Genomic DNA, 15,325 nt, shown 5'->3' on the forward strand with positions numbered 1-15,325 from the left:
GGGAGGGAGAAAGCAAGGGTGAAAAAACACAAGTACAAACGAGGCATGTCCATAGAAGAGGGAACATCTTGCAAAAAAATAAAAAGCCCTCAAGAATGCTGTAACACTTTTACTCCGTTGCCTACGCGATAACCCTAGCCTGTTAAAAAAAAAAAAAAAAAAAAAAAAGAATGCACTTGGGGGAAAGCCCCAAAGAGAGGTTAAGAAGTAACCAAAAAAAGGGGTTACAATCATACTTCCCTGTATGGGGTTTGAGAGTGAGGAGAAAAAAATGTGAAGCCTCTAACTCTTGAGCAATGCAAGATGAGTAATGGGAACATAAAAGACATACGAGATTACTTCTCCGTGAGGCTAAGTCTCTTCACGGTTTTTAAAGGTGGGCATGGAAATGATGTGCAAGGGAGGAGGCGACGTAGTCATGGGGTGAAGGACCCAGGCGTCGCCCCGGGGGAAGCGGCCTCCTCTCCCCCCGCCAATACGGCAAATATCGCACATGCTGTTAACGCGGCAAACGAGGGAGGCGCCGCTAATACGGACGATGCAGCGAGCGCCCCGAACGGCGGGGACAAGGCCGTGTTGCTGCGTAAAATGAAGAGGCTGGACAAATTCAAGTACCTCCAGAGGAAGAGGAAAAAGAAGCATCTGAGCATACCAGCAGATGGGAAGGAAAGACTTCATCCAGGAAGGGGACACTCAAAAAGGAGAGTGGTGCCCCTCATTCAGTCAAAAGGAGCTACCGCCAGAGTACGAGTAGGTTTAACAAGCGGAGTAGACTCCAAGTCAAATCGATATAAAAGGAGAGAAGAACCTCCACATGGTAAATATACAAACGAGGAGAAAATGTCTAGTGAAGAATTTGAAGCCATTTGCTATTTTCTTATGGACAAGGAGTTTTATAGCCACCCGGTCAGCATCAACTGTGCAGGATTTGGCACAAGGAAAAACAGCCACCATGCCAACCGACTTAGTGAAAAGGGTGTGAACCCTTTGGGGGAGGACATGAAGAAATCCACACGAGTAAAAAAAAAGGACAAGTGGAACAACTATGATGATCGAATTTCTGAAAATCTGGCGCAGATGTTACGCACGTCCGATAGGAACGGTTCTATTTCAGGGAAGAGAGAGACGGGGGTAGGTGAGCAATTTTGTGAGAACACATTGGGGGGTAATAATTTGACCAGTGGGGGAGGAGAGCCCCCTGAAGGTGCCACTGCTAAGTGTGGAAGTAGCCGTGATAACTTCTCTGAGGACTCCACGACGATACCGAGAAACAGAAAAACGAAAGCGATACGAAGGAACCTGTATACAATAAATCGAACCCTAAATTATCCCATTAGGCATTCCCAGCTGAGTCCAGACAGCTATTTATTTTTTCTCATCAAACATAAAAAAAAAAAAAATTGGAAATTTTATTCCTACTGTAGGGTATTCTCCCCCAGTGGTGTGATTAAACAGGGACTTCAAATTAAAAAGTTGTATCATCTCGGAAGGAAGGAAAAAATTCAGGACGTCATTACCTCCGCGTTGAGGAAAAAAATTGCTCATGTGGATGATAACAATTCTACGAGGGGTACTTCCTACCAGGGAATAATTTCCTTTTTGCAAGACAACAGTGTGTATCGCGATTTGTTATGTTTGTACCGTACTCCTCGAAAGGGAAGTGTGAAAAATGTTCTAAGTGAAGCCTCCTCAGAAAGGGACAGTCATCATAGTGTGCTGCCTTTATTGGAGAAAAAAAAAAAAAAGCGAAATGTTCGTAAGCGTGTGTATGTAGGTGATGGGACGGATGGCCCAGAGGACGCACTGGAATGTACGACCCCCGTGCGTATTGATAAAAGACACGAACAGTTGATATATCCTATAGAAGGAGGAAACCCTTGCCTCCTCCAAACAAGTGACACCTTCTACCAATCAATGAAACAGTGCAGTCGTGTAGAACGTTACGTACGTTCGGTGAGGAAAAGTTTTTTTGGATGGGGCGCCCCCCCAGTGGAGAATTACATTCGCGCGGGGAGGACAAATTGCCATTCGGGGGACCAGCGCCAAGTGATGGAAGAAAACGTTAAAGGGGGACATCATGGGAGATTCTCCTTGGGAAAGACACCCATACAGGAACAACAACGAAAGCACAAAGGTTGTATTACCTTTCGTGTGACCAACATTGGGGAAAAAAAAAAAAAAAAAAAATTATGACCAGTCAGGTAAAAATATTGCAGAGGAAGGTGCGCCAGTACGAAGGGGAATTGTTTTGCGCCGGGGGAAGGAGACGTTATAAGTGTGGTCAGCCTGGCCATCTCCTTGAGGAGACCTTGCCGAAGCGGAGCCGGGTGGCGGCATCCCTAAGACGAATATCAGAAATGTACGCCCAGTGGAAGACAAAGGAGGAGAGACACATCGCTGGGTTCCTTTTTTTTCACTTTTGTCTTTTTAACAAACGTTGTGTATACTATGGAGACAAGAGGGGAGGGGACGATCAGGGGGGAAGTGATGGAAGGGAGTCTTGCCCAACCAGTTGCCACCCTGATAATTGCGATGACGGTGATTATAGAAGTAGCTGGTTTTTCAACTCCTTCGATTATGTGGGTGAAGTGGATGGCGCGTCAGGGGAGGGCACTAATTTGCTCGTGGAGACCTTCCTGAAAAGGGTAAAGAGGCCTCTCAGGGTGGGAAAAGAACCACTGCAAAGGAATGAAACGTTGGGTGCAGTAGGAATGGAGGGAAAGGGTCCAGGGAAGGAAAAAAAGCGAAACGACATATTCGATCATATGAACAAGTACGCAAGTCGCATCAGCAAAAATATTCACCTGGCGAACAGAAGTAGATACGATGATTACCCGTTTGACTTTTCTCTGCAGAAAGGGGAAGGTGGGTGGAATGACACAGCCGATGCAGCTCCAGCGATGGAAGAAATAAAAACGATAAACACCATTTTGAACACACCAGTAATTAAGCTAAATGAAGCAGAGAAAAGGTGCTTATGGAAATTCCGTCTTCAGTTAGTGAACAGGGAAGACGCCCTGGGGAAATTTGTAAAGAATATCAACTGGGACAACCAGCAAGAGAAGGATGAAGCCACGCAGTTGTTAAATTATTGGTCTAAGCCTTCTTTGGAGAATTGCCTTGAATTGTTAAACTGCCACCTCCAGCGCACAGTTATTAAAAAGTACGTGATGCAAATAATTGCGCAAGCGAAAAAGGATCAACTAAAGTTGTATCTGTTTCAGCTGGTGCAAAGTCTTCGAGTTTTTAACCACCAGCCGATTGACGATTTGTTTATTGAAACATTAATTAACAAGTGCATCACGTCCAAGAAGCTTTCCATTTTTCTCCATTGGTTTTTGTTAAGCGAGACCAAGGACAAGTGCAAAGGGAACCTCTACATCCACATACATAAATTATTCATTACAAAATTAATGACTTCGAATTTAAAAAAAAAAAGAAAAATTTTATCTATTCTGAAAAATCAAAACCGATTTAGGAACCAATTGCTGTACCTCACGAAAATTGCCAAGAGCAAGTCTGACCGGATCCATAACAAAACGAAAAAGCTGAGGCAGTTCCTCTTTTGCTATCGACAGAACTACGGCTGCGTGGTGATTAAAGACTTTATAAAGAATAACATCTTCGTGTCGGACAATGAGGTGTACGATTTTGTTTCTCCCCGGGGCGCGCGCCAGGGAGAGGCAGACGTGGAACAAGTACAAGCGGAACATTTAGAAGCGGACGGAGCGGAAGCAGAAGCAGAGGAAGAAGGCGTTCCCGCGCAACACGTGGGCGAGGAAGATGCCGATTCAGTACACCACCAGAGCGACGTGTGTAACTCCGTCTACTACCTACACGGCGAGCTGAGCATCTGTGCGGACCCCGGGGCAGACACCTACTTCTTCCAGTACGAGCCTCGGGGTGCGCAAATCGCGCAGGGGGCGCTGCCCGCCTCGCACAGATCAACCTCCGAGGTCAGCACGGAGGACAGCAAAACTGTCACCTATATAGACGACTCCAGGGGGGTCCCTATGGAGAGAAACAAAGACACCTCCTTCTTCTCCAACCTCCTGCAGCTAAATGACAACTTCGATTTCTTCCTGAGCGCAACATACAGTGATGAGGACAATAATATTGACATCCTGGATGACTCCATAAGTCTCGTCAGGAAGCAAAAGATAAAAAGAATCAGAGCTCCGCTAATTCTGCCTATCGATCCAGATATAGAATTTTTGAGCTTTTTACCTGAACAGTCATACGTTTTGCGATCTTCTCTGTACCCAATTGTAATAGCGTGCCTGGTCAGAAAAAAAATAAAATTGGCACATGAGCATTTCCACAATTTGATAATTAATGAACAAAAGTATTTGAAAAAAAATGTAAAAAAAAAAAAAAACTATTCCATGTACCATTCGTTCAACTCTAAGTTTTTAAAATCTCTGTATAGCTCCTTTGACTGTGCATCCGATTTTGAGCATCATTATAAAAAAGTGAAGTGGGAAGGCAAAAACATTTTTTATGATGGGAGGAAGGTGGAAAAAGTGGGCTTGCAAAAATGGGTCCCTGGGGACAGTGCAGAGTGTCCACGTGAAGAGTGTCCAAGGGAAGAGTGTCCACGTGAAGATTGTCCAAGGGAAGAGTGTCCAAGTGAAGCCGCCCCAAGTGCAGGCTCCCCCCCAAACGCAGGAGTGGTGATCCACCACGAGTCGGAAAGTAACTCACACAATAAACAGCGCGCAAAGAAGTACAACGAAATATATGAACTCTCCATTAAGAAATACATTTACAAAGCGGGAGATGATTTGAGACAAGACCATTTGGTCATACAGATAATATGCATCATTGATAACATGTGGAAACGGTATGGACTGGATTTGAAATTAACTCTTTACAAAGTTCTCGCCCTTTCCACAGATGATGGCTTTATCGAATTTGTCAACTATGCAGAATCTATATCTTCTATTAAAAAGAATTATAAAGGAGAAATTAGACAATACTTCATGGAAAATAATATGGATTCGAATTGTCCTCTCGGATTTGATGTCACAATTTTGGAAAATTTCATCTCCAGCTGTGCAGGGTATAGTGTCATCACTTACTTACTGGGCATAGGAGATCGACATTTGGACAACCTTATGGTTTCACGAGATGGATGTTTTTTCCACATTGACTTTGGGTACATATTTGGAGAAGACCCTAAGCCCTTTTCTCCCCCCATGAAATTGTGCAAAGAAATGATCGAAGCTATGGGTGGAGCCCATAGTGTCGGTTATGAACAGTTTTTAAAAAAGTGCTGTCTGGCGTATAAATACCTGCGCTACCACTCCAAGTTAATCATTAGCCTGCTTGAATGCATGTGCGAGTCTGGATTGAAGGACATGAAAATGAGCCCCGAGTTGTGTGTGCTCAAGGTTCAGGAAAAGTTCAGACTGGATTTAAACGACGAGGCCGCGGAGGTTTACTTCTTGAGTGTCATCAACTCCTCCGTCAAGACGCTCTTCCCCGTCGTGGTGGACAAGCTGCACGAATGGGCCCTCAACTGGAAATGACAAGGGGGGAAGCAGCTCACTTTTTCGGCTGCAAATGGTTTACTTCGTTGCGTACGTGCCACCGATGTGTGAGCCTCTTTTTTTTTTTTTTGTCATTTTGCAGTGTGGTTGGTCCTGCGGTTGTGCTCCGCTTGGCCACCTCTCTAATGTTTGTTCTTTTTTAAGTTAAAACTACACGAACACGTCCATATACATGTGTAGTAAAAGTGAAAATTTACTTGTCCCCCATAGGCGTGGTAGACGGGTATAAAAAACCCTTTGAAAAAACCAAGGAAATTTTGTCCTTAATTGACAAAGTGCCTATAAACTGTGTGCAGCGGGGGTTACTCCCAGCGTGATGATACGTACCTCTAATTTTAAAAAAGAACGTTCACCATTAAGAGAAATGTAAAAAGTGTGATGAGTATGCACTGAACTCGTAACAGCATGGTTTACTTATGGTACTTTTTTTTTTTTTTTTTGCATGCCCATAGTAGCAGTAGTGAAAAAGGGGGTTTGTCCCACTCAGCAAAACAGCACAACATGATAACAAGCCTGATACAGATGATTGTAAGTAGGATTTTACCAAAGTGGGGTTGTCCTAGCCATATTCTGCCACACGCTGCCACATCCTTCCACAGGAGGAGGGGGGCAAGACAAACCCCTGCACGCACTAACGGGTGCGTATACTTCTTAAACAGGTGAGCCATTTTTACAAACATTGCAGCTGTAGGAAATGGCAATTAAAAAAAAAAAAAAAAAAAAAAGCTGACCTGTTCAGGCAAAAAGGAATTCACCAGTGTTGCATTTTAGCTCGAAGCTGAAATACCAACGAAGAACAAAAATACGGACATTTTTGGAACGTACACATTCACACATCCATGCTGCATAAGCCCTATGCATCGAGTTAGCAATATTCCTTTCCTGTTGCTATCGCAAAAATGTAGAAACTGTGCAGCGGGAAGTTAAAAGGTTAGCTAAACTACGTCAGAACAAAAGTTTAAAACAGTACAGAAGTCACGATGTGTGCAACTTGGACAAAAAAACGGCGAAGAAAAAAAAAATGTACACACTTTTACCTTGCCATTCAGCACAAAAAAAAAAAAAAAAAAAAAAAAAAAAAAATTTGTACAGGCATTAAAATTTGAAAAGTTAAAACAACAGCAAGGTGATAAAAACACACCCCTTTAGAAACTTTTCATTTTGAAATTATTTACCCTAACTGTGCATAATTATGCACACAAGTATGGAGTGTGGAATTTTTGTTTCCCAGTCTACATAAGTATATTCATGTCTACAAATAGGTACCACCGTTTGATGGCAGAAGCTCGTACGTTATACCGCGGAAGGAGTTTTTAATTTTTATTTTGCTTTGTTTTTGTTTTATTTCGCTTTATTTTTGTTTTATTTTTTGTTTTTTTTTTGCTCTATTTTTATTTTTTTTTTCAATGCCTAAGGGGGGACAGGAAAGGAGTTATAATCGGCGAAGGGGCGATATGACCACTGGGTAAATTTGCGGAGGCGGGTCACGAACGAGGCCCCTGCGCTCACCCACACCACGTGCCATGTTGTGCCACGTGTCTTCACCTGTTCTCTTTTTCAAAGGGGACGTAACAAAAATATTCCGTCCAAAATAGTCACCTAAAATTTGTCTGTCTATATTTGTCCGTCTAAATTTGTCCTAATTTTGTCCATCTAAATTTGCCGCCCACTTTACTGCCCCTTTCATGCCCAATAAAAAACGCAGAACTCGCATTTCTGTTCCAAATAAATTTTTTTTTTTTTTTTGGCAAAATAAAAAGGAAGAAGCCCCCCTCCCCTAGCATATAGATACGTGTACACCGTACATGAAAAAAACTATTTCGATCTACGTTGTCCAGTGTGCACAACGTGAGACGCATTTATTTGTACATCTCACGCGTAGAAAAAGTGAGACGTACCTTTTGAGTAGAAACGGACAGATCGGAACCCCCGTTTCCGCGTCCTCGTTTTTGCAAACTGTTTTGCCACACTTGTTTGTGCGTAATTTCCCGTTACCCCTCCAACCGCTGCCCATTTTTAACTCCGAGCGGAGTTCCCGCGATCGCTTGCGCAGCATTGTCGTTCCAAATTAGAAAAAGACAGGAAGAAAGCGCCTCCGTCAAATTCCTATCTGCCGCTTCGCCTATCGAAAACCGAAGCCACAGCAAGAGTTGGAAAATACAATTGGAAGAGGCCGCAGAAAGGATACCCCCTCGTAAATCCCCTCCCACGGCACATCAAAAATGAACTCTCTAAAGTAATAATCAAAAAGATGCACAAAAAGGCGCTACGATAAATTCGCTGCAAATCGGCGGTGCAGACAACATCTGTGAATTATATACCCCTTTTCTCATTTTAAAATAATTCGTTGTGCCCGCTTCATGTCCGCTACAAAAATCCCCCCCTTTCTCGCCTTTAAAAGGAAAAAGAAGCAAGACATCCTGTGGGGCAAAAAATGGAGAAACGTAAGTCTAGAAAAAAAATTACCAAAGGGGGTTCAATTGCGCATTAGTTGTTATCACCCCATAGGTTGTGGACCTGCCAATGTGTTCCCCACCTCTCCTTTCCTCACTCTAAAAATCGCTCCTCTGGGGAATGTTAATATGGGGAGTAGTGCTTGATTCACCCTTGGAAGCTCCACTTGTGACTATTCTCCCACCCCCTCTGCGCAGCTTATACAGCAAAAGGCAATTAAGGAAGAAATGAACAAGCAGCTGAAGGCCTCTCTGGAGAAGCAGTAAGGGGAGACCCTTCCAAGGGGGCACAAAAAAAATGAAATAAATAAAACAAAATAGAATAACAGCAACGGGGAAAGAACCAAGTTGGTGCATCGATCAGCGGACATTCCTACATAAACATATTTGCGTCGTCTGTTTGAAATGGTCCACTGCCCCTACTTCTCATCTCCGTTGCACGTGATGGCTACGTTTCGGAGGTAACCGCATTGTGGTAACCCCATTGTTGTGTCCCCTTTGTCTTCACCGCAGAAAGCAGGAGGAGGAGGAGAAGGAGTGCACGTTCAAGCCGCAGACCCTGTGGAACCAGAGCTTTAAGAAAACCATTTCGTTCGTGGATGAATTTTTTGTCAAATTGAAGCCGTACATAGAGCAGCAGCAAGGTGCCTACCTGAGTTGCGCGGGGACACATCCCCCCGACGTTGCAGCTCTTCACACGCTACCCACTTCTGCACACGCTAGCGACTGTGCTAACAGCGCCCACTCTGTTCACCTCCTCCCCGCCGCCCCCCCCCTGCAGCCTACCTAAACCAGCTGAAGGAGCTCGATCGGGACGACGAAATATTCGCGCAAAAAATTAAGGCAAGGGAGAAGAGCACAGAGGGCAGAAATGCGTCCGTGTGTGTACATTTTTTGTGCATGTGGTGGCGCGGCATATTAGGCACGACCGGTTATTATTTTACCCCGTACGCCATTTCATACCCTCTCTTAAACACCGTGTTTTCTCCCTCTCTACACACAGGAAGAACTGCGAACCATGTTGGCAAGAGCAGTGGACAAAGACATAATGGAATCGATCATCGAAGGATACAAAGGAGTACGGACCAGAGGAATCAACAAAGTGAAAAGAGAGCGACTAGACCTTTTGTCTAAAATGATAAAACTAGAAAGAGCATATAATTGTTTCATGGCAAAAGAAAATGTGGATAAAAAAGATTTAGGAGAGTGTGGATTCGATTGTGATTTGGCAGCCAAGTTAAGAAATGACATTCTGAAGAATTCCCTGTGCCCTAATTCGCTAAGAGATTTTGCTCGAATCAGATTGGAGATTAATCAAGTGTTGGAGGAGGAGCTTCACAAAAGAGAAAACGAAAAGGACAGTTTGATGTGCCCTGCTCAGGGAGATAAGAATGAATTGTCGAGGAGTGAAGAAGATGACACGAGGCGGTACGACGTTGCGTTTGTTAACAGCTCGAAGGAGACTTCCCAGGAGGACCTGACCTGCGCGGGGGATAACACAGCGGCGGAGGAGGGAAGTGTGCTTATGGCGGGGGAGCCCTACCAACGGAATGGTGACGTAAAGGAGAAGGCGACTAGGTTGCATGGGCACTTAGCTCAGCCTATCCCCCACGCGTGGAGGTCGGTAGCAGGTGCTCCACCCCACCTAGACGGCTGCCAAGTGGTGACGCCCATCAGGACTGTAGCGACGGGAAATTTTGCCTTTCGTGAGGATGGACAAATGAAGGAGGCGGGGATAAGAGGAAACGAGCTAAAGGGAGCGACGTGTGAATATACCCCCCCAATGGAATACATCAATTACACAATGGGTAGTAGTGTGGATGCTCAGAAAAGGAGTAACAAGAATGTCTACCTCAACAGCAACTACACAGCCATTTTAAAAAACGAAGAAGCACACAAATACGTCTCGTCGCTTCAAAAAGATTTGAGTTCTGTAAATGTAATAATAATGAATAATAATGCAGCGCAGGGGGTCACAATGCAGAGCGGGAGAGGCAGCTTTGCCAACTCTCCCTTGAAGAATGGCCCCTACTATGGGAGGAAGATGCCAACTTATATGGACCCAAATAATATGAATAGAGCACACAATTTTGACCCCATGCAGCAGAGAAGAGGTATTGTGGTGCAGGGAGGAGGAAGCCCTGAAAGGAAGAACACCAGATATGTGGATAAGGACATTTACACCATGAGGAATGGAAACAACATATACGACCTGAATGGGATGAAAAATAAAAAGGAAGAAATCGTGTTCCACAAAATGAACCCTTTTTTTAGAAACAATCTTGTCCATGGTGCGCAAGAGGAGGATGACCTTGCGGTTGGAGTTGGGCGGGGGGAAAAAAGTACCCTCGGCACTTCCTTACATTTGGGGGGTGACTTTCCCAATCAGGGGGTAGTAGACCCAGACAAGCCTCTACTTCGAAAAATAATAGACAAATTTTCCATTTTGTAGGGCCGCTCTCCCTCTACCATTGCGCGGGATTTTATCTGGCCGCATCTGCATGTAACACCCAAGGTTGTGTCTTTTTTTTTTTTTTTTTTTTTTTTTTTTTTTTCTTTAATTTTTGTGCCCCCGTTGGTTTACGTTTTTGTGAACAAAAAAAAAAAAAATACATTACATTAAATTGGATTGGATTATTAAAAAGCGGGAGAGTATTGGCACGGCAGACGCATGATCAGTCGCGCTTAAACTCCTCAAAGGGAAGGCCCCTGCGCGGGCGCTTGGGCTCCTCGAAGCATGTGGGGTAGTCGAGGACGTTAAAGTTGTTAACTCGAAAAAACTTGCGCCTCTTAATAATTTGCAGCAGGGGCACATTGATGTACACAATGTAGATGTAGCAGAGGAAGAGGAGAAAAAAGAGGAGGTAGGGATCTGTTTGCAGGTGTACATTTTTCTTTTTAAAAAAATTTCCTTTTATGGAAAAAATGCTGCTGCCCACATGCAAAAAGCACATAAAGACCAGGTCGATCCCCAGGTATTTGCAGAACAGGATGATGTAGAGGTTGAACCACTTGGCGCTCTTGGACGTTTGGCTGAATTCCAGCTGGATGTTCTTCGACTGGTTTGTGCACTCGATGGCGAGCTCGTAGGCGTCCGTCTGAGGGGGGGGGGGGGGAAAAGAGCGCGTGCGATAAGTAATTTGCAGAACCAGCGCGCCTGTCCGCGGCAATGTGCGCGAATCCTCGCCCGTCCGTTACAACATGCGGCAATGTGCGGCAACCCTCGTCCGTCCGCTCAATGGCTAACTAACCAGAATGTGCCTGACGCCGCTTCCCTGCCGCATCTCCATGGGCCCCGCGAACCAAGTGCACCGACATAGCAGCACCGAGACGAGGGGGATGACGCAAATGTTAATACCCTGCCGCAGCAAGTAGAGTGTGACTCGATTTGGAAGACGAAAAATAATTTCAAAGTAGAAAAAAAAAAACTGATTTAATGCAGTAAGAACAAATTGGCATAGGAGGGGATACTTGCCGAATTTTTCCATCGTCTTTTTAAATCCACGGACCCAGAAAAAATTAAAATTAATATAGAACATAATTAACAGGGTAATAATTTGAGACATCTCTGTGAAGAAGAGGTCCAGGAAAGTTATGTCCAGGGAGCTGTACAGGTAATAAAGTAAAAAGAGGAAGACCCACCTGATGTCGAGCCATGTATTCTTTGGCTTCAAAAAATATATGTCGTCAAATGAGAGAAACAGAATTTCTATCCTCTTAGATGCAGCCAATAACATGAAGGTTAAGAAAATTATGCTTATGTTAATCCCTAGGAAGGAGGAGAACTTGGAGTAGAAATTATTTCCCACGGGCACTAGAATGTAAAAGACGTTTCTCTTCACCAGCTTGACCAAGTAGGAGTAATTCTTTGCTATGTCTTTTATATGCATGCCGATGATGTTCGAGAAAGTTACGAATAGGAGCATGTCCAGGAGGAAGCAGCACAGCACGGTGAGGTAGGTGCACCAGATGACGTTGATGCCGACCCTGCGGTGGGGATGACAAGTGAAGCGGCGCAGATGAGATGAGAAGCGGCGCGGCAAAGGGGATTACATCCGGGCGCACTTCTCGTTCACACCAACCTGAGCCCCTTGGAGGTGTAGAAGTACATGCCGGAGTGGAGGGACATGCTCATGGTGCAGTGCATCATGCAGGCAATCCACACCTCATGGTCGAGCAGCACGCCTCTCACTCGGTCCCATGTAAAGTCTACGAGGAGAAACTCGAAAAGCGTGAAATCACGCATGGTAATTATGAAGGCGGCGAACACCAGGATCAGGATAGACAGGTGGATCTTCAGCATCTTGTGCGAAGTCTTGTACTTGGAGAAGGAATTGTAAAGGATGAGGAGGAGGAAGGAGAGGAGCACCGTGGCGTGCGCGAACTTCTCGCTCTTGGGCTCGGCGTACTTGCTCAGCAGCGTGTCGTAGATTTTGGTGCCCTGCGGGGGGGAGCGGTGTGAAGCGGTTCGAGCGATTAGAAGCGGTTATAATGGTTAGAATGGTTAGAAGCGGTGTGAAGCGGTTTCTAAGCAACTTGTGAGCCGCTTCGCGCCGCTTCTCATCCTCACCAGCTTGATCCGGTTGAGCTCGCACACGCCCGTGGCCTCATTGTAGTAGCAGATGTTTCTGGCGAAGTCGCAAATGCTGTGGCTCCCGTTGAACTTGGAACATATTTTAGTGTCCACGTTGCGGTACACCCATGGATTATTGGGGGTCAGGTAAAAGGAAAAATAAATCACTTGCAAACATATAATATCTACACAGTTGATAATGGACAGGAGGTAAGAAATGATGAGGATGATTCCGATCGGAAGGTGGTAGTAGTCGAATGAAATAAAGAAAGATATGCATCCGTCCAAGACAAACCGACCACAATTTATTTCTTGTAACAAAAAAGGAAGTGATAAAAACATGTAGGTAAAGAATAAAGGAAAAACAATAGCCAAGGTTCTATATTGAAGAAACAAACTTAGTGAACACGGGAAAGTGGAAAGAGAGTACGCAACACAATGGATTAGAAAAGTCGTGACATTAAAATTATGAAACTCATTCAGCTTCCTGTATATCCAAGGTAACATATAAATATTGCAATTCTTCAAATGTTCCATGTTTTTAAAAATGCTCGACATTAGAATTACATCATTGTAGGACACACCGATGCTAGCAAGGTGGTAGACAAAGTTGTCTCTGTGTGCATGTTGTAAAAGAGCTTCCGAATCTTTCATGACCTGGCCAAATGAGGATTTCTTAAAATATATTTTATAATCACATAATGCTTTTAAGTTGGAATATGCTTGGTACTTTATTTCATAATTTTTTAGCATGTTCAGTAGCTTTAATCTTTGTTTCTCTTTTTCCCCCTTCACGTCGATGCAATTATTCCACATGTTCCATTCGTTCAATTTTAATTTTAATTTTTGTTGCTTGTCTTTTCTTTCCATTTGTATCAGCTCTGCATTTTCGTATGCCTTTAGGAATAAAGAGTACCTGATTTTTTTTTGGTCATTTTTGTTTTCCTTTACACACTTGAGCACACTTTCGTAGGTGCTTTTTGTGCGGGCCGATAATGGAGTCCGGCAAACAGACTTGCTTCTGTCCGCTGCCACTCCTCGTCTGTCCTTCATCATGCACAGCGTATACAAAGAGGGGGTAATGTGGGCACGTTACAACTTGACACACAACCTAATGTAAGCAATGAAGTAGAGCCCCGTTGCAATCCGTATGGTGAAGACGTGAACCCAGATTGGAAGAGAAACGCTGCTGGGATAAACCGCTTCACCAGCGCGCTGCCTCTACGGGGTTAAAAAAAAAAAAAAAACAAAAAACAACAAAAACCTATGCGCTTGCCAGAAAAAAATGCTGACTACTTTTGCTACACCACGTAGGCATGTCCACGCCTCCTCCTACGTGAATTCCTCCACTCTGAATGGAAGAAGCAAAAATTGAGTACAACGGAGGGGAGAATTACCCCAAGGCGGTTAGTCATATGCCAGGTAAAGTGAGAGCCGTTGCGTCCGCCTCATCTAACATCCCCTTTAAAAAATGCCATGCGGGATTGAAATTGGGCATGTTCCACATCCCGTCCATTCACGCTCAACCCAGATCAGCTCAATTCAATTCACCGAGTCATCCACTACGCCCGCAGGTGTGTGTACGGAAAGGAGTGCAAAATGGGGACACCGCGGACGGGTAAAAAAAAAAAAAAAAAAAAATAAAAATAAAGTCCATACGAATACTCGTGTCCAAATTGTAGAGGCCAAATATGGCGAGGGAGCAATGACGGGGAAAAGGCGTGGGAGGAAGGGAAATGCCGGGGAATTGAGAAACCTAGGCATAGTACATTTTAATAGGCATACTCGGTGAATGCTTATCGGGATGCGTCCCGCGGTCTATTTGAGGATCTGGAAGGGTTCGCGCGAGTAGGCTAAGTGGTTTGTAAATCCGGTTTTGCTTAATCCACCTTTTTCTATACATATGTATATATTTTATTTATTTATTTTTTTTTTTTTTTTTTCCATATCGCGGTGACAATAGACCTTGTCGCACTCTTTTTAAAATAATAATTCGCATTTCCCTTCCGCCCACTTTCCATGGTGCCTTTTTGCGAATGAAGACAGGAAAGGTTCCCAAGTTGGCCACCGCGCATTGTGGGACGTTCATCCGTTGGTGCTATTGCCAGGTTGTCCCGTTTGTACGTGCATGCGGGGTGTCCGTTTCCATCTGCACGTGCCCACACGTACAAACGGGATAACAACATCGGAAGGAAAGATGAAACATGGAGCGAAGCGACTTGTTAATCAGAATGGAACAAAAAATAAAAGAGGCATATGTTTGTCGTTAATTGTTTTTCCCCCTTTTTTTCCTCACTACAACACTGCACACATGTTTGCACGGTAGGTACGCACCTGTTTGGCTCAAATTGGTTGGTTCAGTCCGCTCGGCTCTGCTCAACACTTCCCCCCCCTTCACATGTGTGCATGTGCGGACGGGGGAGTTATCACCAATTAGCGAATGGCAAAAAGGACAAATAGGGTGTATGTCCCTACGAATAGTTATTCATACAGATCATTGTATGCAAGTTGAGAGATTACCTCGACATTCTACATTTAGCGTTTCCACCGCCACCCTCCTCACTTCACCATTTCGTCGTGGTTCTCGTGACTCATTTTATTATATTATTGTTTTTTTTTTCCGACTTTTCCTGACTTTGCATTTGACTAATTTTTTTTTTTTTTTTTTTTTTTTTTTTTTTACTGGATTCCTTGGGTGAACACATAACACGTGTTTTTTTTTTTTTTTTTTTTTTTTTTTCCTGTTT

The 15,325-nt window shown here is 44.2% G+C and overlaps 3 protein-coding genes across 3 annotated transcripts; 2 read left to right on the top strand and 1 right to left on the bottom strand.

Moving 5' to 3' along the window:
• Window positions 1–303: 303 nt before the first annotated feature.
• Window positions 304–5,531, top strand: AK88_03195 (uncharacterized protein; the record flags this gene model as incomplete). The annotated part of the gene is made up of 2 exons (XM_012480816.1): window positions 304–1,939; window positions 2,113–5,531. 2 exons carry the CDS (start codon window positions 304–306, stop codon window positions 5,529–5,531), a joined length of 5,055 nt encoding a protein of 1,684 aa, XP_012336239.1.
• Window positions 5,532–7,774: 2,243 nt separating this feature from the next.
• Window positions 7,775–10,457, top strand: AK88_03196 (uncharacterized protein; the record flags this gene model as incomplete). Its single annotated transcript, XM_012480817.1, has 6 exons — window positions 7,775–7,788; window positions 7,954–7,996; window positions 8,204–8,268; window positions 8,519–8,649; window positions 8,787–8,884; window positions 9,009–10,457. The coding sequence occupies 6 exons, from the start codon at window positions 7,775–7,777 to the stop codon at window positions 10,455–10,457; spliced, it is 1,800 nt and encodes a 599-aa protein (XP_012336240.1).
• Window positions 10,458–10,680: 223 nt separating this feature from the next.
• On the bottom strand, window positions 10,681–13,631 carry AK88_03197 (uncharacterized protein; the record flags this gene model as incomplete). Its single annotated transcript, XM_012480818.1, has 4 exons — window positions 10,681–11,103; window positions 11,257–11,992; window positions 12,088–12,446; window positions 12,576–13,631. The coding sequence occupies 4 exons, from the start codon at window positions 13,629–13,631 to the stop codon at window positions 10,681–10,683; spliced, it is 2,574 nt and encodes an 857-aa protein (XP_012336241.1).
• Window positions 13,632–15,325: the final 1,694 nt, after the last annotated feature.

This window comes from Plasmodium fragile (assembly GCF_000956335.1).
Source record: "Plasmodium fragile strain nilgiri unplaced genomic scaffold supercont1.35, whole genome shotgun sequence".
Classification (NCBI taxonomy): domain Eukaryota; phylum Apicomplexa; class Aconoidasida; order Haemosporida; family Plasmodiidae; genus Plasmodium; species Plasmodium fragile.